The sequence below is a fragment of the Anabas testudineus genome, chromosome 7, assembly GCF_900324465.2.
Source record: "Anabas testudineus chromosome 7, fAnaTes1.2, whole genome shotgun sequence".
Classification (NCBI taxonomy): Eukaryota; Metazoa; Chordata; class Actinopteri; order Anabantiformes; family Anabantidae; genus Anabas; species Anabas testudineus.
The window spans coordinates 7,798,667-7,822,486 of record NC_046616.1 but is presented as its reverse complement, the minus strand read 5'-3'; the positions used below and the strand labels follow the sequence as shown (position 1 = coordinate 7,822,486).

General features: G+C 41.1%; 1 protein-coding gene across 2 annotated transcripts in view; it reads left to right on the top strand.

The window, feature by feature from the left end:
* The first annotated feature begins 2,454 nt into the window (after positions 1-2,454).
* soga1 (suppressor of glucose, autophagy associated 1) overlaps positions 2,455-23,820 on the top strand; it is a 68,107-nt gene continuing 46,741 nt past the window's right edge. The window contains exons 1-4 of one of the 2 annotated variants that reach the window (XM_026366907.1): positions 2,455-3,729; positions 6,772-6,873; positions 7,034-7,156; positions 17,903-18,052. In XM_026366907.1, the coding sequence (XP_026222692.1) occupies positions 2,737-3,729; positions 6,772-6,873; positions 7,034-7,156; positions 17,903-18,052 (1,368 nt within the window). In that variant the 5' untranslated portion in view covers positions 2,455-2,736. The remainder of the gene's footprint in view (positions 3,730-6,771; positions 6,874-7,033; positions 7,157-17,902; positions 18,053-23,820) is intronic. The other variant, XM_026366906.1, reaches the window with a different exon arrangement.

Sequence of the window (23,820 nt, the reverse complement as noted above, 5' to 3'; positions counted from 1 at the left end):
TAACTCGTTTACACTCACATAATTAAATGTTAGTCCTGAATATACTCTGTTACAAACTGGTCGCTAAGAATAAGATACAAGAAACATTATGGTTGACATACTGTGTGAAATTTATTTTGTATTTTTGTATGTAGAAACGGTGCAATTAATAAAAGCTAAAGATGTTTGAGAGTTTACCAAAATACATCAATATACTGTTTGAATCCTTTTGTTTGCATTCACTGAGTCCATAATTCAAAACCTCTATGAAAACAAATTATTTCAACAAATCCTATTATTAGGCTCTTCCACTTCCAGTTTGACAGTCAGTACTTCTCTCTGACTGCAACAGCTGCAGCAGCACACACAGTTACATGCACATCACAAACTGTGTTTGCATTTCAATACACTGGTTTTAGTTTGGCAAAAAAAATTATAATAATACATGCATGGTGCATGGTTATTGTGTAAACTACACCTAGTGATTTTATTGTGAGTGAACTTTAGGTTGGAAAAATCAAACCAAACCACAAATGGCCTCTCAGCTAACGCTAGCATACTCAGCTGCTGCAGGCTGCATCATTAAAATTAGGGAATTGAGCACTGATGTTTGCCTAGCTGCACAAGCACAGTTAAATTTTACATGTGTGTTAAAGTGTAGAGGTGTCCTCATGAAAATAGGCCACCAAATGTAATAAATAGTGATATAATGTGGCTGACACTATTTCTATTGTCTTTTGGGCATGACTGCTACTTGTTGTCTGAGAGCACAATGGCAGCATAATTAGTTTTATCTCTGAGTCCTGCATTACTCACATTATTGTCACAGCAATGGCATTAATAGTGTGCATGTCAATATTAAACAATCCTTCACTAGCAGCATAGCACAAATGGCCAGTATCCAGTATAGATCCTTAAAGGGTAAAATCCTAATTCTAACTGCTCCAATTCAGAGTTAGATTTTCTACAGCTTCCGCTAATAAATGATTCATAGAGTAAATCTGCCACCACAGACTAAATCAGCGTTGGTTTTGTGATGAGACTTTGATCTGATGAAGGACAGAGATTCTGACACAAAAGATCAAAATTAAAGGGTAAACATGAAAAGAAAAGCTGCTGCATTACATCCGAATATTACTGTGCATAAGAGTGTGTATAGACAATTTGTGAGGGAGTACAGCTTACGTAGAGGGTAATCACCACATGAATGCGGCTATTGAATTAGGTAAGGTGCAGAAGCAGAAGTAGTAATAGTAATAGTGAAACACATTTAACATGCTGTGATGTATTACATAACATTTTGAAGATGTAGAGGGCTGGTGTTCTGTTTTCAGGAGGAAGGTGACAATCTAGAGAAGTGGAGGTGTGCAAGTGATGACTTGTAGTGACTCATTAAGTTTTCATCTGTCCTGAGCAACACATTATGTTTTCCACTTATTATTATTAAATGTTGGCTTTACCTTAAACTAAGCTTGTGATCATTGTAAATACTCTGAGCATGTTAGCATTCATTCACTGGCATCCTGATAGAAATAGACAGCTGCAGATTGTTATTCTTATGATAATATAACACGGTCTTGCAGCTTTACAATCAAAGATAGAAATAAGATCAAACGCAGCACAGATATCAAATATAAACATTTACAGATTTTCAAATAGGGTGTGATGAATATATCAACACCAGTATCACCCTGATCATCAGGATCACGAGTGTCTTTCACACTCAGCACGTGGACGTGTGGCGACACAGACGTATTTAGTGTTTCTGTCTAACTGAATATCTTCACTAAAGTTTTGAGAGGTTGAACAATGCTTGGCTTCTCTGCACAATGTGTGTTTATTATAACAGACCCTCGGATTGAAGGCCTTAACCTGTCTGTTGAAGAAAATCCTTACAGGCAGAGTGCAGTGGACTCCTTTTAACAGCTCCACCAGGGAATGTCTAATTTTCTAGAAATATGATCATTGTATTAGGAGAGAGAGAGAGAGAGAGGCGAAACCTGAGACATGATCATTTTATTATGAGAGAGAGAGAGAGAGAGAGAGAGAGACCCACTGAGCATATGGAGGTGAAATAATGATGAGTGTGGGCATGCCTGTACACAACCATACTAGACATATGTGTACAAATAAAGTTGATTAAAATGATATCTATTCGTCTTTGAATATTGTATTTAAATGATCTTGCACACTACTCCAATTTAGTTTTATTCAGCACGTTTTTATTGTTATGTAAAACCACACTTCCATCCATACACATCATCTCTTTTCCCCTGCACCCAGTGTCTACTTAGATGTTGTAATGGTGGCGACAGAGAGCTGCAGAAACGAAACTCTCTCTCTCTCTCCTCCAGAGCTGCATCCCGTTATCTGGGCGGAGAGAGTGGAGGAAGACCATATCCACGGCTCTGCGTCTGCGTCCTCACCCACAAGTCCTCTGAGCAGGAGCCGGCTGGTCAATGTCATCGAGACAGAGATCCTGAAGAGAGGAGAGGAGGATATATCAGAACAAAGAGGGGTTGTTTTACGCATTTACTGTCCATGCAGGGGGAAACGGGATCGGGTTTCGCCTTTTTTGCCGGGTTTGCACTGGGCTTCCTGCTTCGTGTGGCACCACTCGGGCTCTCATTGTGGCTGGACTGAGGATCCCCTCCTTTTGTGTTGCTCTGCAGTTGTTTATCCACACTCCAACTTCTACCTCCTGTTTCAAAGGGAGGTTTCGTTTCTGCTTTTCTTGTTCTACCCTAAACGGAATGAATGACAAAAACAAAGGAGGTTGATGTCCATAACTCTCCGGCTCACCTCTTCTTCGCCTCGCCCAAGGAACGGAGACTTCATCTCCGGCAGAAGATGGAAAGCGGAGGCGGGACGGAGGGCTCGGACAGCGGGCAGACGCAGCACGCGGTGCCCGGGCAGCAGCAGCACAATCCCCGGCCTGAGACTGCGGAGGTCTCGGCGGTGCTATCCACTCAGGGCGAGAAGAAGAAGGTAAACCGGGCTCCTTCCCCTGCCAGACCGAAAGATGTACCCGGGTGGTCGTTCACAAAGATCCGGGGAGGAATTGGAACTCCTACTCTGAGCGTCAAGCCGGGATCCATCCACCTAGGCAGCCGCATTTCCAGACGCAGCCCAGTGGGGAGTCTTGCTGGAAAGGACGGTAAAGCGGAGAGGAGCGGTGGTGGGAAGCCGCTGGGGAAAGCCTCCTTTACCGCTGCTGCGTCGTCCAAAACCTCGGCCAAAGCGGCCAAAAGCACGGGAGGGCGGAGGAAGGTGTCGGACGCCAGTACGGGATCCGAAGATTTATCCAAGGACTCTGGCTGCGCCCCTGGGAAGCTCTCCCCGACCGACAGCAGCTCCGAACTGTCGGACTGCGCCTCTGAGGAAAACAAGCTCTCCACGGACGCTGTGAGCAGCGACACGGAGTCGAGGAGCAGCCGGGGCGGCGGACCGGACGGAGACAAGCCGCTCAGGGACGGTGCGCTGGCGGACAGAGCGAGCCAACAAGTCCCAGCCAGGGCCACCTGCTCCTCCGCGGAGAAGGACGACAAGGAGCGGCTGTCCCTGGGCGTGGAGACCGGGGAAGGGAGCATATCCCCGGGCGAGGAGCGCTCGGTCACCTCATTTGACAGCAGGGTGCCAGCCAGCACATCTCTGGCTTTCTCAGACCTCACGGAGGAGTTTATGGACGGCATGCAGGAGGAGTTTGTCAGGGAAATAGAGGAGCTCAGATCCGAGAATGATTACCTCAAAGTAAGTCCAGTGGATCCTTAATGTTCGACTATGTGTGCTTCTGTTCAGTTTAGGTTCATGTTGGATGAACTAAGGCTGCTCACTGTGAACAGAGTTTGCAGCTTCAGTAGCAACACATGCAGCCTTACATGCAGTCACATGCCAGCATATAACAAAGTGTGAGATACTGGAAACATGTGGAAACAATGCAGATGTAGCACATCTACATAACAACGTTTGGGACTTGTGTTTCCCCTGTCAGAGGTGTGAATTCAATTTTACTCCACAAACTAGATCCATCTTTACATCCTGCAGGGAAATCTGTGTCATCCTGCCTTGCTGCTATTTTACCAAAGTATTTGATGAGCATTGGTCCCACTCATCGTGGGATTGTATGTCATCACATTGTGGTCCTAAAAGCATCTCTCAGCTCCCACAGGGTTGCAGGCAGTGAAATGTAACATGGATCCACCAGTCAAGCACATCCATCCTGCCTTGAGAGTGATTGATTAGGAGAAGGATCAATTACATCAGTAGGCCACGTCCCTAAGCACCAACTGACAGTGACCAGACAATTCAATAATTGGCAAAGATTGATTGGTGATGGTGATTAATTAACAGTGCTTAAACAGGAGGGCCACCCGCCTATAGGGAGCTGTAATGAGCATTCTTCAAAATGTTCATGTTTAGCTTTTCTTATTGGCTAAATTGATCCTTTTTAGATGTAAACAGCGTTTCTCACTTCTTCAGTGATGGAGGGTGAGCTTTTTTCTTATATATAGTTTTAGTAGGCTCACGTCTGCAGCCGCTTGTTGGTGCACAGTGTTCAGTGGTCCAGAGCTGAATATATAGGGCAGCATGCAACAGAGATACAGAGCCTTATTGGACCACCCCTAAGTCCCATGGGAGGCCTGGCAGTAGAGTCTGGTTGTGTCTGTTGTTGCAGCTGTGAACAACACCTGGTTAGAAATCAGAAAATCAAAACCACAGACTGTGAAGGTCTCTGACTCTTCCTGAACGTCTTCTTCAGCATCAGCTGCTGTAATTTTCTAAATGATGACTCTCTGTGTGTGTAATGTCTCAGTGGAGATGTGTTGCAGATATGACAAAATGTGTGGTTGACTACTGTAGTCCCGTGTTCCAGCTACCACACCTTTAGTCCTCATTCTCATCTATTTACATTTCTACGCTTAGGTGACATGCAAACAACAGTTTGGCTGCCATCAGTTGGTCACTCCTGCCTTTAATCCCTGTTGAAGCAGAAGCTGTCATTCAGCAGATAGATCAGCAATGAATAAAGTCATCATTTGGGTAAACAATGATAGAAATTATAAAAGCATGTGCTCCTTTACTGCAGATGTTTTTAGCAGAACTGACCCTGATAGAATTATTTTACTTAGCAAGGAACTGCTTTACTAGTACAGTTGACTGTTTGCAGTACAATATTCAGCATTAAATGCTTCTCTCTTCACTTTGAGTTGCTCTTACAGTTCTTTGACCTCCTTCATAGCTCTGTCTTCAAGCTTTTAGTTTGATGCACACACCACTGGCCGGTTCTCAGGACTGATATCAAAACACAGGTGTGTGATGAACCCACCTGGTTCACTGAAATCTGACATGCGTTTGGTTAATTCCTTCTCTTGACGGTTTCTCTCACGTGTTACAAATCACATTTCCTGCTCTTCTTTAGTTAGCTGTTAAAAGCAGGTCAGTGGACCACCTCTCTCTCTCTCTCTCAGTCTCTCAGCACATTAACTTGTGATTCCCTTCGCTTCCTCCTCTGTCGTGTTTTATTCTCCTCTCCGTCGTCTCAGTTTTTTCCTGCTCTGTTTTTCCATGTCTTACACTTTCCTTTTGACATTTTTAGGTCCTTTCATTTTCCTTATTCTCCATGAATTTTTATTCTTTCCTTTCTTTCTGTATTTCCCCCAGTTTCGTTATCTTTCTTTGCTCTTTCATTTGTCTTTTATCATTCTCTTTCCTTTATATTATATTCATGACCATCCTTTCCATTCTATTCTCATCTCCTCTTTTCTTTCCTAACTTTTAGTCATTTTAATTTTTTTATTCCTTTTCTTCTCTTTTTTCTTTACCTTCCTCCCTTTCGCCCTTTTGTCTCCCATTCTCATTTTCTATTTCCACCTTTGCTTTTCTTCTCTTTCCTTTTCATTCCTGTCATATTCTTTCTCAATCCCTCTCACCTCTGTGCAGCAGATGTGCACATTGCTACGTGCTGTAGTCTAGTTTATTATATTACCCGCCAGACATACACACACACTTAGTTTGCTGCACGGTAAACTCATACACTTTACCTTCATTTATGCATATTTACAATCTATACACAAACTGTGGAGACACTGACACTCCACACCCACTCTTGCCCCATCTCCCTTTCATATTCTGCACACACAAACACACACACATCCCCAGAGCTTGTTGTTGCTGCAGTTGGAGCTCTGCAGAAGCTGACCCACATTCTTCACTGTAGTACATTTTGACAGCACCACTACTACTTCAACTACTACTACTTCTACTACTACTACTACTACAGCCTCTCATATTCATTTTGCTTGCATTGCTTACATAATCACACACCACACAACACACATCGTGCACATTCTTGGAGGAACAAGGTTGTCTAACATCCTTGTTGCTGTCCCATAAAGCCCAGTGACCCAGACTCCTTGAGGTGGGGTGTGATTATTTTAGTTGCAGACACACACACACATACACACACTGATACAAGAGTTGCACTGTCAATAGGATGCAGAGAGATGATGCAATACTTGCTGTCAGGCTGAAATTAATAATAAATCTCTAGATATTTAAAGCTAAAGCTGTTAGTGCTGGTCTTTTAATACCACATTTGCTTATATTTTTAGAAAGTAAGAATTTCCTTTGCTTTAAGTATTTCTTTTGTGACCCACACATGCACACATAATGCTGTAAGGTTGCTTCAGGTTTCTGCACAGCTCTCTCTCTCTCTCTCTGCAGGTTGAGATCACTTGATATCACTCTGCGTGTGGTTCAATATTTAATGTTAAATCTCTTCACTATCTCCAGGACGAGATGGAGGAGTTGAGGTCTGAGATGCTAGAGATGAGGGACATGTACATGGAAGAAGATGTCTACCAGCTGCAGGAGTTACGGCAACAGTTGGAGCAGGTATATGTGGAAGGAGATAGACTGACTAAATGACAGCTCTTATGCAATTGAATCTGTGTTTTCATTGTTTTAATCTATTCATTTGGGAATTTAATATAGAGAAAGAGAATTGAAAGAGCAACAAGTAACATCCTATACTCACACTGCTTCTGTTTCTCAGGCAAATAAGACTTGCCGTATCCTGCAGTACCGGCTGAGGAAGGCAGAGCGGCGCTCTCTTCGCGTGGCCCAAACAGGGCAGGTGGACGGAGAACTGATTCGAACACTGGAGCAAGACGTCAAAGTAGGTGTTGCTGTGTTTGTATGTGGAGCATGTAGAGATTCTGAAGTTGATCAGTTAATTTAATTGGTGTTAAAATACATCATCTCGCTGAAAATTTTAAAACAAACAAACTAAGGTATTAGCAATGTTAGCTTTTGCTTCTGTTAAAATGCACTAAACTCGAGTAATGTGTACAAATGCTTACATACATACATAGTAGTCGTTAATCTTTGTGAGGATCTACTGATTTTGTCCTAAAACCTACTTATACCGAAAACCCACTAAAAGACTAGGAGTTATGTCCTTCAGCAAGTGCAGTGATCCATGAACTGAATCCATGATACATGAACTTATACCTCTTAAGAGTGCATCTTTCTATATGTGTCTTTTTGCTACTGTTTTCGATGATGTTCATATACTTCAGTTCTTGTGACCCATTTTCTTCATACTGTTGAAGTCACAAGATCGTGGTTAAGGTCAGCCTTCCTCTAACTTGTTTAGGGAATTTCCTGGTCTAAAATAGTGCGTATATGGACTAATTGTCACAGTGAATGCCACATTAAGACTCTAAACTGGCCTCACATCGCACTGACTAGCCCAACGTCGCTGACCTCAACCATCATAACTAACCCATATCCTAACCTAGCCTAAATGTAATTTAAACCTTACCTTTAAAACAAAGGGTTACAGCCTTTTGAAGGTTTGAGGACTGGCAAAAAATGTCCTCACAACAATTGTTTTGAACTAATATTTGTCTATTTAACCATACAGTGCTGTTTATATATGCACTGAAGGCATACACAGGAACAACAAACAAACATAAATACACACATGCACACTGCACAAGCATTCTTCACATTATGCATATACAACACACCATTCATCTCAATCACATTACGTTATCCTTAATAAACGCCAGCTATACACAAACACACTGAGTTCAGGGTAAAGCTTCTGTGTGTGTGTTTTGTCACGCTGACCCTGGATTGTGAATGCACACACAGCGTTCCCTCAACATTTTCCATGTGATGGAGGATACAATGAGGCTTTTATACTCTCTAAGAGAGAGAGTGTGTGAGGGAGAGACTGTGATGTCACTCTCCAAGGGCTTTCTGCCTGCTGTTGCTGTCTGTCTCTCAGCTGCTGTCTCACCATCTGGCTGTTTTGGAAGGAAGGAAGGCGGCATGGAAGCAAGGATGGAAGGAAGGAGGGAAAAGTATGAGCTCACATCCTGTGTCAGAAGGAGTGTGTGTGTGTGTGTGTGGAAAAAGAGGGGCTGGTTGTTGTTTGAAAATTCAAATCAGCCAATCAGTTTGGGAGTATGAGTCGGGGGGACACATGGCAAAAAGACAGAGAGGGGTTATTAACACAGGAAACTAAAAATCCAGTGCAAGGAGACAAACCTGACTTATCTGCTTCTCTCTCAGCACATGGCTTATTGTGTCTTCTTTTGGGCAGGATTAAAGACTCAGACGCCAGGTCAAGTTACACCATACTGTTCTGTGTGTGTGTGTGTGTGTGTGTGTGTGTGTGTGTGTGTGTGTGTGTGTGTGCGTGTGTGCGCGTGCACATGAAATAAGCCAGCATGTCACAGTCACTCCTCTGTTTATTTTGGTAGCTTTATCATTAGCATTAGACACTCACTCCTTCCTCTGTGACTCAACACTAAATCATCTCTACTGGAAAACCACTTTAAAAGCAGGAAAGAGAAAGACGGCTCAAGACACGTATATACAGCCGAACAGTCGGGATCTGTGAAAGTATTAATACTCAGTGTGGCAGCTGTGAACACTTTGGATTTCTGACTTATAACAAAAAAGCCACATTACAAAAATACACCAGTCGTTTTTTTGGGGACAACTCTCTTGTAGTGTCCTGTAGTGTGGCGACTTGTTGCATCAAGCACAGAGCAGAAAATAATTAAAGTAATGAAAAATAGTGGCAAAATAAAATAATAAAGTATTGTCCATGTTATTTGAAACACGTGGATGTTTTTGGGGATGATAGCTAGATGTATTAGAGCATTTTCCTCACCGTGGGGCACGCCCAGTGTGTGTTCTACTTCTTGCTTCAACTTGACCTGTTGAGTTTTGTTTTGCACTGAGCTGCTTTACAAAAGTAATTTGTTTAACTACCATTGATGCTTTAAGGCCCTGATTTGATGAGTCATAGTATGCAAATCCACACAAATCCTCTAATGTGCACACACTGCATGAACATATTCACATGCTCTTTTCTCAGACTGCAATTTAATTGTCTGAATTCAGATTTTTGTCTGTTGTTTGTCTCTGCTCACGTGACCTTCAGCACTCCCTTAGGCAAAGTAGAGGGGCTGAGGATGTGTATGTGTTTGTCCCTTATTTTGAAACAAAAACATCTTGTGTACATCACATGTTCTTATTTGAGTTGCTGTAGAAATCTTATGGGTGTCTGCTTGTGCATGTGACTGTGAGTGTGTGCTGTGTGTGTGTTTGTGGGGGTTCATCAAGGGTTTCTGACATCACATCCTGTCCTACTCACACACTAGTCTCATTCCCACAGGCTACAGACATCTGGACACACACACACACACACACACAGTTATACAGGAAATAGTTGTTGGGATTCTCATGATGTCAACACAGCAGTTCTTCTGGATATTGCCAGAGAGGTCTTAAAAGTGTGAGGTCAACAAGGTCTCTTCATTCTGTTTTTAGCCTGAAATACTGAAAATGTAAACTACGTAATTCTAAGCATGATAACTAAAAAGACATGTAAAGGGTGTTAGAATATTAATTATGACCCAGGACTTGTCATAAACCAGAACAGGCCTACTGTGCTATGTGGATTACTGATACTACATATGGCACATTGACGACACAGTATCGTCACTCTAATGTTTTGAATTTGCAGGTTGAAGCGTTTCTCACTAAATTGTGCTTCTAGCTTTGACAGCCTTCAGCCTCGTTTATTTTTCCATCCTTCCTCTCCCTTTTCACTTCGTTTTTCCTCTCAGTCGGTTCAGTTTTTTCACAGGCCTTCTTCACGCTACCTCTCTCATACATTGGCTGTTGCTGCTGCATTGTTTATGCTGCCTGCATGAGATCCTGGGCACGTCGCTGTTCCATCATCGTAGCCAAATCGAAGGCCCTAAGTAGGAGCCACCAAGACAGTAAAGCTTAGTCATGCTACTGAGTATTTACTCTTTGGCTGGGTGTGGATACGAATTAAATGCATGTTTGGTCGGTTTTAAGGTACGCCAGTTTAGAGCCTGAGAATGTTGTTGCCTATCATCGGGCCTGCAAGATTTACAGTATGACGGCATGACCTGATTACCACTGTGGGGACCAGTGTAGGTCAAACCACCCATAGGAACACTCACCCAACTTTTAGCACATTGAACTGTGTGTTATTAAACTGCCTTACAAAATAACTGTAGAACATGGTCTTAAACTCAAAACTGGACCATAGATAGAAGCAGCAGAGCAAACAGATAGGCATTACATTATAGCTGGGAAGCAGCAGACTCTGATACATTTATTTAAACAGCACCAGCTTCCAGCCTCATATCTATGTGTTATGTACTGTGTGTGTGTGTGTGGTACAGTGCAGCCGACATTAGGAGCTGTAGTTTTCTACTTCTACATTTATTCTATGGGCTACAGCACAGGGTTATCTATTCTGTCAGTACAAGACAAAGTAGGAGTGTTACTACTTTTACAACATGTTTAGATTATCTCTGCCTTTATAGCCCTAATTAGCCCAGGCAGAAATAACATGTAATTCAATTCTATTTTTAGCTCCTAACATAAGCCCTTTTCTAAAGCTAAATAAAGAAAAACATATTTCAACGAAACAGTACATTGGTAAATGTTATGCTTTAATGTATTTTAAACATTATGCTTCACAACTTAGAATAGTCTAATATTTAGTTTTGCCTCAATAACTGCAGCATAAACTTCCTCAAACCTAATAAAGAGTTATTCTAAACTCGCATAGAGTAGTGTTGTGGCTTGGATGGTATATTGTTTTGTAATGTGAGCTTTAACCTGTCAAAATAATGTAATTAGGCAATGACGCGGCTTTGAAATAGTGTTATGTTACCTCTAGAGCTAATAAGATAGTATGCAGGGCATGCTAATGTTTACAGGTTGCCATGTCAAGTATGTTGCATCTGTATTTGTGGTTACACTTCTCCGTCTGCCAAATGACGAGCAAAGAATTATTGGAATTCAAATCCCACCATCCTCTGTTATGTCCCTGTGTTCCTCCTACCCTGTCTCTGTCCAAAGATAGAAAGATCACAGCCTGTACTGGGACAGCTGTCATGCCAGTGGCTCTGTCTTTCTCCCTCTTCACGCACAATGGTTTTATATATAGACATGAAGCAGATTACTTTCGCCTAATAGTGTTTCAGAAGCCACGATGTTGAACAAATGTCAAAAAGATCTACACTAAAAATCTACACTGCATCTCACTGTGTCCTTAGAGCACACTAGAATAAAACAGAAGGACTTTATTTGAATCTTGAGAGCAAAAAACATCGATTTTAAACATAAAAGTGGCGACATTAGTGATAAGGAATCTGCATGGATGCTTTTCCATGTTTGACACATTGTGATAAGCATTGCGGTCGGGTTTCAGGCTTATAAAGTATTTTCTAGTTGTGAAAGAATGGTGACACTCACACAGAAACAGATGTGATAAACTGATGCAATATGAAGCTTTTGAAGGAAACTCAGAGTTTAAATGCAAATAACTTGTTTTCTCTAAGAAAGATAACAAGTACATACATGAAGACCTTGGTCCTGAGCCAAAAATGTGTTAGTCTTCCAAAGCTGTCATTCATAAGTTTATACACTAAATCAAGTTGTGTAACCAGTCTTCAACCCACCTCCACTATCTTCCTGCCACATGCAAATGTTTTCCAGGACTTTAAGATCCTTGGATAACGAGCCACGCAGGATGGTGAGTGCTTATTTCACATCTGGACAGAAGTTAGTTGTTCCTAATCTTGTGAAATGTGACTTCGTTATTGATCTAATTAAACATGTTGCAACAGAACAATGCAATGAAAATGTCTGGTGTGTAATGACACCAGATGGAGATGAAGTAGCGGTCTGATTTGGTTTGTCAAGTGTTTAAGAAGCGTCGGTGTGGTTGTGAAACATTTCTTATCTGTCCTTACAGCCAACCGCTGACTGTGCGATACTCTCCTCTAAGATAAACTGAGAGGCTCAGCTCAACAGTAGAGAGCCTATCATTCCCAAAGGAGACACACTGTAAGCACATTTCATAGCTAATTAAAATAAACAATACCGTCACCTGCCAGGCTGAGCGGTGTAAGACTCGAGATGCTTTGCAGTTTCAGTGCCATCATCATTACCACCATACCACCAATATGAAGCCGTATTGATTCAATAAACAACAGACTGGACAAGTGTGAAGCGCTGAGAGTGATAAATTTTGATTAAAAAGTGTTTCTGTCAGATTTTACAGCTGTAGAAATTGATCTAATTTTACTTGACAGTAGAGTGGCTAAACCACCGCTGTCAGCTAAAATACTCATCAAAAAAGCAAAGTGGAAGAGCATCCGTAAATGAAGCTGCGGTTGCTTAAATAAAAAGGTTGATGTCTTGGTAAATTTGAAACTATAGCACTGCAAACTACTTTAAGGCTTTCAGCCACAAATTACCTTTTACGACAGCAAAGGACTTGACTCCTGATTTTTGAAGAGAGCAAAAGCAAAGTTAATTTTAAGCAGAGTGGCCCTGTGCTGGGTGCTTGAGTGTCACAGCGGGAAGGTGCTGCTTTCAGCCCCCATCATGGCTAACTGAAGTCGCCCTCAGGTCGTTTCCTCCCACACAGAAAGCTTGGATGTTTCAGTAGGTGTTAAGAGCACTTCTGTCACCGCTCTTGAGCAACAACCTTAAAGCACAGTGAGACAATCATTTTCTGAGTCAACTGTAAAAGTTAGTGACTAGCAGATGAACAGTGAAACCTTTAGCAACTAAAGATTAAAATCAATAATTAATTGAAATACAAATGTGTTGGAAGTAAAGGGGGAGAGCTTTTTTTCTGTATAGAAGTATAACTCCTATTTGTTTAACACTAACTTTTACTTTAACATAAACTGAGACCTTCCTCCTCTGATTTTGGCTTTAGTCATGAAGCAGTCTCTTTAAAGAGTGGGTATTGTGCAAAATATCTGCTTTTAAAAGTAATGTGATGCTCACAAAGATAAGTACAAGTGTACACACACACACACACACACACACACACACAGCTGTTGTGCTTCCCTAACGGTCATCTCTCTAACAACTTCCCTCCTGTTTGATTTTATCAGAGAGGTTCTACATCTAGTAAAGTGTGTGTGTGTGTGTGTGTGTGTGTGTGTGTGTGTGTGTGTGCACAGAGAGGCTGAATAGCAGGAGAAACATGACTCTGGTTGTTAAACGGCATCATACACACAACCGCACAAACTGTGACTAACTGCCACTGGGTGAATGATATTGCATTTTTGCTCTGTGGCTTGTGTGTGTGTGTGTGTGTTATAGATAGATAGAAAAATAGATACTTTATTGATCCCCAAGGGGAAAGTTTGGTGTTGCAACAGCCATTACACACAAAAACATTTGAACATTGAGTAACATAATCTACACAAGTACACAGTACACGAGACACAGTACAAGAATAACACAGAGAATAGACAGTAATTATTTCTTATTGTGTGTGTGTGTGTGTGTGTGTGTGTGTGTGTGTGTGTGTGTGTGTGTGTGTGTGTGTGTGTGTGTGTGTGAGTAATGGAAAAGTCAAATAATCCTTACCCTCTGATTCCATACTCCCTTTGTCACACATACGTTTACACAGTCGTTAACACTTTACCACTGGTATTCTCTCCCCCATCTCGGCAGCACTCTGACTGAATGCTAATTACATGCTATAGCTCTGTTGCTGGGTAAAACCACAGCCTCAGTGGCATTAGAGTCTTCCACGTCGTTCTTTAACATAGAGGAACAATGCAGCATTTGTAAAGATTCAAAATCAGACAAAGGAGTGTAGACGAGAAAGACTCTTTAGAGCAGAGGACAGGAGAAGAAGAGGCAGAGAGGAGGAGGAACAGAAGCCCGTAAACCTGCAGGGCTGAAAACATCCCATTAATAAAAGCTGTTTTCTTCTATCGATGCAACCATCAAAGTTAAGCACACAGTGTTAATTGATCACTGTTGCTGTCCAATTCAATCCACATAAAGCTCTGGGAGCTTATAGCCAACACAAATTAAGAGCAGTGTGTGTCTTAATGCACAAACACCGATGCTGACATGTAGTGTCTGTGATTTACTTAAGAGAGTTTTTGATTCAAGCGTTGATCTGTTCTCATATATCAATGTGTCTTCAGGTGTTTATTACTACTCAACGTTGTGTTTTTGCATCATCTCCCACATATCACCCACCAATCAAACAATGTGAAAGAAACACTGGAAACTATCTTCTTTGATTCTTTGTTGAGGAATTGTTCCATCTACAGTATTTACTCCACCAGTAACTATACCACAGTGCAGTTTACTACTAAGATAATCCTATTATTGTGACAAATGTTTTTGGCATTTGTGCATGTGAATATGTCAGTTTTAGTTGAAATATGAAAATAAGAGTTTGTTTTATTTAATTTACAAATAAAAAAAACAAATGAGCCAAAACATTATGGCCACTCACAGATGTGAAGTGAGTAATGTTTATTATAATAAAGGTGCATGTTAATCAATGTTTAACTTACCTTAAAGGATCTGGTGCTAATGTCCCAAAAGCATATCAGACAGGGGTGGTCATAACATCACAACACATGCAGTGTGATTTGATTGGTACCATGTCCCCTGGACGCAAGTTGTAAAGTTTCTTTAGCAGTTTCGTTGTTGTTGTTGTTGTTGTTGTTGTTGTTACTGCATTTGTGAAACTGCTGTGCCACAATGCAGAGAAGAGCAAAAGAGAGGGGGAGCCTAAAGAAATGCCAAAGAAGATATGGGGACTTATCAGGAATTATTACAGGAGGAAATCTGAATATTGCAAGTACAGGAGACGAAGGAAAACATAGTGACACTCACACACAAACACACACATTAAGACTTGAATTGGAGCTCAGGGAGCCATTGATGAAGTGAGAGTGGGCATTACAGAGAGGCATTGTGGGACTCAGCTGCACATTGGCACCAGTTCAAACTCCCTCACACACACACACACACACACACACATTCACACTTAGACATACAGACGCAGTAAATACACACAATTACAAATTGTGTTGGGAGAAACTCTGCAGATGACCAGTGAGGCACAAATTGTACAAGAAAATAATACACACACACACACACACACACACACACACACACACACACACACACACACAGACACACACACACAACCACTTAAATAATTATAAATGGCAAAAGTATTAATTATGCTAATATACAACCAGATAAATCCACTCTTCATGCAGCAATTACACCACAACCGTTCAGAGTTTGCTTCACTCATGCTTCACATGAAAAGGCACTGTGTAATATTTCTTAAGTGAAACCAATAAGAAATGTCAGCATAACACTAACAATTAATGTTATGTTGCTGCTTCATTTTGCAGTCATTTATAGTTGTTTTGCACAGATTACCATGTCACTTTATTACTAAGCCATAACAGCCTTTCACCTTGTTTCCATAGTCAAACAAAAGCAGATGGCAGGAAGATGATGTATTGCCACCACTTAGTGTATGTCCTCCTCCAACCTTAATTAAGTGAAACACACCGGTTTTATTTAGGATTATGGTTGTTAATAATAAATATTCATCAGACTCCTTGATTGTTAACATAAAAGTAGAATTCATGATCATAAATCTCCTTAAATCATCAGATAGTGAAGAGCTTCTTCCACCAGATTAAGTCAGTGTTAACAGGGTCGATGTACATATACAGTATGAGCTACTATGGGATTGATTTAACACAGGCACTTTTTGCTAAAACTATAAAAATCCATTAACTGAGCTTCTGGTGTGAATCATTAATGTTTCATTTCATCACATCTAATCCAACCTTTTAAGAATAAAGATCATCATATTTAGTTTCAATTAAGCCAGTCAGTGTTAATGTTTAAGTTACATTGAATTAATACAGCAAATGACCTTTTTTATCTGCACTTTTTAAGTGTGCATAGCCAAAAGGCACTGACTGTGTGTGATACAGTTGGTTGTTTTTTTATTCTGTGTTAGATAATTTGCTTAATTTCTTGTGTTTCTCACTAATACACAGTTGAACCCACCTTTTATGTCACTTTGGAAAATATTTATACTACATTGTTTTGTGCAATTTCACATGATATTGGGAAATGGGGAAAAAAATGAAAACATTATTTATGTGCTTTTGCAAATTAATCTAAAATCTAATTTAAAAAACTGCCACATGAAATATTTTAATTTGAAAAACTGGAAGACTCGAATAGAAGTGCAATTTTCACAAATCATTAGAGTGAGTGAAATGTGTATATACTGCAGAATGAGTCAGAGATTGCCATCATTATGACGATGTGAATATGAGGTTTAGTGTCGCATTTATTGCTGCCCATTTCCTAGAAGTCTTTTATTTTATTTCTACAGCAAAAACACATCCAAAATGTGCACTTCAAGTCTAAAGACTACAATAAGGAGGAGAAGTTACAGAGATGAGCACAATGGTTTATTATCGGCTCAGTGCATAAGTTCTGTTTCAGCCTTGACTTCATCTTTGTTAAATGCCATTGTGACAGTAAACCTGGATGTGGAACATTCGCAGTATTACTGTAGCATTTTCACTTTGTTCATTTAACTGTGTATTGTGTTATTTGAATAGCAAACATTGCTCCAGTTGCCAACAGGCACCCAAAACGTCAAACCGACGTCAAAAAAAGCAGAAGAATTATCATAAAGGAGTTTCTGTGTAAATTAGCCCCCAACCACTGTTCAGTGTTTTACACTTGTTCCACTTAACTCTGAATAAAGTGATTCTGATCTGGATATTAAAACATTATAACTACAGTTTAGTTCCACTAAATCATACTGGAGCTATCTGATGTTTGTCCTTTATGATGCTGCTTTTACATCAGACACCAGGGAGTTGACTTTAGTTTGACTCTTTTTAACTTTTAATGAATAAATGCCCCCAGGGGGGAGACGATCAGATTTTGATAAAGGTTGCATTATGTATAAAAAAAAAATCAGCTCCTGTTAGAGTGGTATTAATTATGGTTTTGCCTGTATTAGATAAAAAAAAATCACTCTCCATGCAAAATGAGTTGTACATGCAGAAAGTTCCTGCTGGTACAAAAACACTTTAGAGACTCAGCTACAATAACTGACCTTAGTTGATCCTATTTGCATTGGCAGGATTCCTAGAACATTTTAATGCTTTGTACTGATAGAGCCAAGATTCTTTAACCTGAACAGACATTAGTAAAATACTGGAAAACTAATCTCCTGAGCAATATCCTATGATGACAGGTTAAAGATTATTGTAGTCAGCGCTGGTGAGTTAAGATTTGTTTACTGCAAGACGTCCTTTTAAATCCACTTAAAGTTATTATGCAGGAAAAATAGGTGTCATGTGTTTGGAATTATTGTACATAATAAAATGATGCTGCGAAAAGTACAAAAAAATCCAAATGAAGCTTCATTTTGGGATTGAAGAGCTACAGCGTTTTGCTTGGTGCAGAGCTGATCCTTATGCACATAAAGCTAAACTGCTCTTTCTCCATCTCACCCTCTCAGGTGGCGAAGGACGTGTCTATCCGTCTCCACAGTCAGTTGGACAGCGTGGAGAAAAAGAGGAGTGACCTTGAGCAGGAAAACGAGGAGCTGAGAGTCCGACTGCAGGATCTGGAGGTCGCCAAACAGGTCCTGCAGCAGGAACTTGACAAGGTAGGATCACAATATCCAAATGAGCACTGTGGAGCCGGGCCAGGAGAGGCCAAACAAGAAGCACTGTTTGTTATCATGAATGTAGATACAGATTCTTCTCTATTAAGTGGCTTGATGAAGAGCTACTTTTAAGCCCCTCTAACAGTAAGCAGATAGTGTGTATGTTGGTGAGTCTTAGCCTAAAACCGAACCCAACTGAAGCGCAGCCTTTACTCTGAATGAAGCAACGCTGACCTCTCAGCTGTGCCCCTGAGGCCTGCGTGTACAGCAGAAAATGAGGCCCCATCTTTCCATTTGTCTTTTAGTTTGGCTTGTTGTCTCTATTCTCCCAATGTCTGATGGTCTAATGGCCTTGGCCCAGGATCAGGCCCCTGATGTGGGTCAGGGTAGTCAGGGTTGGATGGATGGCTGGGTTGCTGGCTTGAGGTCCTGGGTCTGTCTGCTCTGGTCTAGATGGACTGTGTGTTCCCTCGATACAATCGTCAGTTTGCTGTGTGGACGGCTGAGAGGGATGCTCAGTGTTCCCTTGATTGGCAGCTGATTTGCTGAACTAACTGGGTGATTGGAGGGAGTGAAAGAAAACTACTTCGATCCCTTTCTTGTTCACACTCACAAGAGTGAGTGGAGGCAGCAGATACTTGATTGTCTTTTTCAAACATGCATTGCATCTTGTGCATATATATTGTTTTAAATGAGGAAAATATTAACCTGCATAAAGAATTTTACTGTTGTAGGGCTTTGAATTTATCCAACTGTATTTAGCATTGCTGGTTGTGTTTTCTCTCCTATCAGTCCCTATTTCAAAGAATCACTGAAGGCTCTGTCACTTTGCTATGGAAAAGAAAGAAGACATTGCACGACTGAATGCGATGTCGCAGTTCAGATAGAGACTGCTTGAAATAACCTTTGTACAAATCATCTGAGATAGCTTGTTGCTATGTTAGGAGTTGGTGCAAGTGAATTTTAAAGCTTGGTGTTTCGATATTTTCTAAAAACTGTTCTTCTTGTACTATTAATAGTAAATACTGATCACTGTTCTGCTGAGGGGTTCTATGTTTCTTTGCTGAAAGACAACCTGGTTTCATACACTGTGTTTGCGTCTGTTGTGTTGAGTTATGCTAACCCTGCAGAGAAGGGAATTCTTCACATAGCTGATATGATACGGGGATCTGTGCCTGAGTGCACGCGCTCATCCACACAGGAATGTCTCACCTTTGATTATACAGGATAAACTAGTGCAAGTGAGAATTCAAGTGCAAATGAAGAACTGAAACAAATGATGGTGAGATAAGACAAGCGGGAAGCCGGCGCTTAGATAGAGATATCAAGCTATAAAAAGATGTATGTGATAAAGCTAAAAAAGGGGTGTAAAGCAGACCAACAGGCTGGACACAAAGGCGTTGAAGCGCATACAGAGGAGCAGGCACAGACTGTGGTGATTCACAGGTAAAGGAGGTTTGTGAATTATTGATTGTGTTGTGGTGGTGGTGGCGGCTGCAGCCTCCAGACTGTTGATATTGATATTCTGTAAAAAGTAGAGCTATGTGGTGTACTGGCTAGACTTTGATTTTGCTGCTGCAGGCCCTTTAAATTTGTGGAGAGTGATTTGTTTCTGCAGCTGTTAATGTGTTAATGCGAGAGCCAACTGTTCCAACGGTCCCTGCCCTCATGACACGGATTAGGTAGAGGAAGATGCATAAATCGTACCAGGGCGTTTTTTTATTTATGAAAAAGTGTACTGGCTAACACAGAAAGACAAAAGATGTTTGTTGCAAGCTATCCCTCAGATTTTGTTTTTGGTTCAGTTCAGTTCTTTTGTGTTCAAGATAAACATTCGTGCTTGAACCAATTTTTTACAAATTTAACTTATTACATCCCAGTACATTAATGTTAACGTTATGTTACTGTAGTTTATTTAGCTGACACAGAGCATATTATAAATGCTGGTTTACTTGCATAAACGTGCAACAACAAAGCATTTTAATAGGGGGCTGAGGCCCAGGCTTGAAAAATTAACCAAGCAATACAGTCACCTTTGAAGGTAGTGAGGGGAGGTTTGTTTTGGATGTTAATGTGGAAATGCCTGGCAGTAAGAAAGGAAGGTAGATTGTGCAGGCAAAGGAAACAAACATGGTTAACTTGTTAGCTAAATAGGAATAATTGTTGTATGTATGCAATAGAAGCTTGTGAAGCTACATGCTAATAAATTATATTTACACATTGTAAATAAATGGACACACACACACCTCTCTAATATTCAGCAGCCTGAGGGTAAATAGACGGCACAATTAAGTCAGACATTAGGGGATATGTTCCCTCTCCTCTCAATTTTCTCTGTCCTGTTCTTTTCATGCGTCCCTCCGTCGCAGACCACAACTCCCCCTCCTTCAGCTCATTCTCCTCATTTACTAGCCTCTCTCTTCCCTCCACAGAGATGCTCTGTAAGAATGCTGATACAGGCATTTCTTTATCCCATCGCCCTCCTCTATTTCGAAATCTCTCCTTTGTCCGTGTCCCACACCACCCTCTCCCTCCGCCACCCCAAAGCCTCTGCCCCCTCTCTCGCTCATACCTCTCCATTTCTGTCCTTAACTCTTCCTCTCATCTCATCAGTCTCCACTACTGCTCTGCTCTTTCCTTCTCTCTCCAAAACCATCGATCCATTCCAGCTGTTTGACCTTTGAACAAGGCAAGGTCAGATTTGATTGAGGGAGTGAGGAATGGATTAGAGTTACAGAAGGATTTAGGTTAGGGAGCATTGAGGGAGGTGGGAGACTCTCTGGAGGTTCATGAGAAAATGAGGGGACGGGAGGATGGATAGGGTGCCTCTCTCTCAGGTGTTTTGTCATCTGAAGGTGAAGAGGCTCATCTAAAGGAAAGGATTGATTGGAGTGATGGTGGGGGTGATAATGGAAGTGTGGATTGAGGGCTTACGAATTTCATGAATGTCTTCCTAAAAACCACAAACAAAACAAAGTGGACACACCAATATTCTTCTTTCCTTTGTTTAGGTCGTCTTTTTAACAGTGTGTCACTACATTTGTGTCACTACAAGCTCTCGGTTTGGTTACGGTCATCTCCAGCGTCCCTTCAAACAGGATCAACTGTGATAATATTATTTGCTGAATTTGCATTTCTGTTTCATTCAGGTGTGTCTGTAGCTGTCGCTTTTCCCTCTGAATGATTTTGTTATGGGTAGACAGAGGAGTGTTGGAGAAAACAGTAGAATAATAAGGGTCGGGCTGTGCTCACGGGGATCATAAGCAGAATCAACTTTGACCTAATGGATAATGGAAACTATAGGTTCAATGTGCTCTGTGTGCAATTAGCGGTTTGCTGCATCATTTGAACTTCACTTATTATCAGCCCATTGTGTGTTATTATAGTTCATAGCTGGCTCAGAATATTCAACACAGTTTTGTAGACTGATCCATTTTTCTATGCAATTTAATTGCAACTTCATTACATTTGCTATTAAAATTAAGACAATAATAAGTCAAAAACAAAATGTCCCCAGTCAGCTGATCTTTGAATGTTTGTTTACTGCACTCAGTTTTTCTTTTCTGCCACATTATCCAATCCTGCACTACATCATCCAAAGAGAAATGATACAGTAGTACAACACACCCAGGTCTGACCAAACTGTAGGTGGTGAAATTACTTTTAATGTGGCAAAAGAATGTGCAGAATACAAGAGACCAATGTATCTATTTTTAATTGTGCGTTACGTGTCTGACAAAGTTATGGGAGTGTAATGCTAAATTGGTGGAGTTTCTTTTAGGATGTGTTTGCAGCCGGGACCCAGAGGCTGACCTCTTCTTCTATGTATTTTTCTTAATATTCTTCTTGCTATTCTTCATAGAAGTAGTAGTAGCATTTATAATATTAGCTATTATAGAATTTTAAATTACCATTTTGTCTTCCTCCTTGTCCCAGAAGCGTTACATAACACACCCTGCATTTTGTTCAAGTTTTAAGCTTTTTATGCTTCTTATGTTAATCAGAAAGTCTTAAATTAGATTTTTGCAAACCATTTTATCAACTTCTATCACTTGTCCTCAAATCTCTTTCGTCCTCTTTAAGGACAAAAAGAATTACACCTTCATGTTTAGGTGGCAGGGAAAATTTGTATTGTTTGCCGTTGGATCCTGTTGGTCTTAGACTGCAGTGGAAATTGACCAAGTGAGCTTTTTCTCCAACTGTGGCCACCGATCCTCAAGGTGAGCAACAGAGGAGCCAAAAAATAGAGAGGTAGACAGATTGAGGGGGGTGAAGCAGAGGGATACAGAGAAGGATGGTTGAGTGGTTGTGAATAATTCTACTCAGAAACAGAGAGACGGAGACACAGGAAGAAAACAAAGACATTAAGCAAAGGAGAACAAAGGAGGAAGAGAGGGATACGAAAATTATACAGTGTAGGACCTAGAAAGAGAGAGAGGACAGGCATAGGGGACCGTACCATGTGGGGTTTTTGTGGGAGGGATGGCAGATGAGGAGATAAATTCTCAATTGGCAGAAATCCTCAGCGGCTGGGGGGTTTAGGGAAAAACAAAGCATGTCACTCATTCAGTCTGTCCTTTTATTGTGCATTTCCTTCTCTTGCTTTGCCCGATTGTCCTTTTTCTGTCTCCGTTTGCTGGTTCTCTCTCAGGTAGATACAGGATATACTCCCTCTCTCCCTCTCTCTCTCTCCCTCCTTTTTGCACGTGTTTTAATTCTATGTTTGCCTTGAAGGTCATTCAAGAGGTTTCTTTTTCTTTCTTTTCCCTCTTGCTTTTACATAATATCCCCATAACAGGAAAACACATGCCTATCTGCAGTCTGGTATTCGGGTCCATATTTGCTGTGTAGTGTACTATATCAATTCAAAATATCTGCTAACATAATGACAGAGGTAATGATTTTGGACACTCTAACTTTCCCTCTGTGTCAAGGTTACATGGACTTTTAAATGCCGTATCTCTTTCCTTGTCTCTCTCATTCCCCAGTTACTGCCGAAGGAAACTGTTCCCTGTTATTTGTAACTTTCAGGAAGTGCTCCCTATTGTTTGGCAGGAATTAAGGGATGTGGGGCAAGGGTAGCTGGAGACTTTGTAGCATGCATACGCGAGTGTTTGTGCATGTGTGTGTTTTTATTTGATAGCAAAGACAGGGCGTTCACTGTGCGTGCAGTGTGCGTTCATGTACATGCCTACTTTAAGTGTCTTTGTGTTCCTTCATGCATGTGTGCAAAGCTTGTTTGTTTTGTATGCACATGCAAATGTGAAGTCAGAGTAGAGGAAAGAGAAAGGTCATGGTTAATGGGAGGTTAGTTGGGTTGTGAAGAGAGTGTGACAGTGTGAGGGCAAAACCAGCTGCTTCTACATTAGATCTCAAGGAATCTTTTGACCGTGCCTCTAGCATCTTATCTGTCCTAGCTGGCTGTGGCTATACTGTGTCATCACACCTGACTTATAACAGTGATATAACTCAGCTTTGCCTAGTCCTTTTCCCCTCCAGCACCATGCAGGTCACAACACCCAGGTTATTTCCCAGAGGTTCATCTCAGGCCAACAGGACACAACGAAAGCTGTTTGCAGTCTACCGGGACAGAAGGGCTGTTAAATGGGTCAGAGCATCAAAGCAGCCTGGGCTTAAACTGGGCCTTATCTGGGTCAGAGTGATTGATTAGAGAGAAGATGGTCTAAGAAGAACAGAGAAGAAAGTCAACCACATAACTCACCCACCACGTGCCAAAGACAGGGTGATGTGCTCATTAGAGAAGAGAG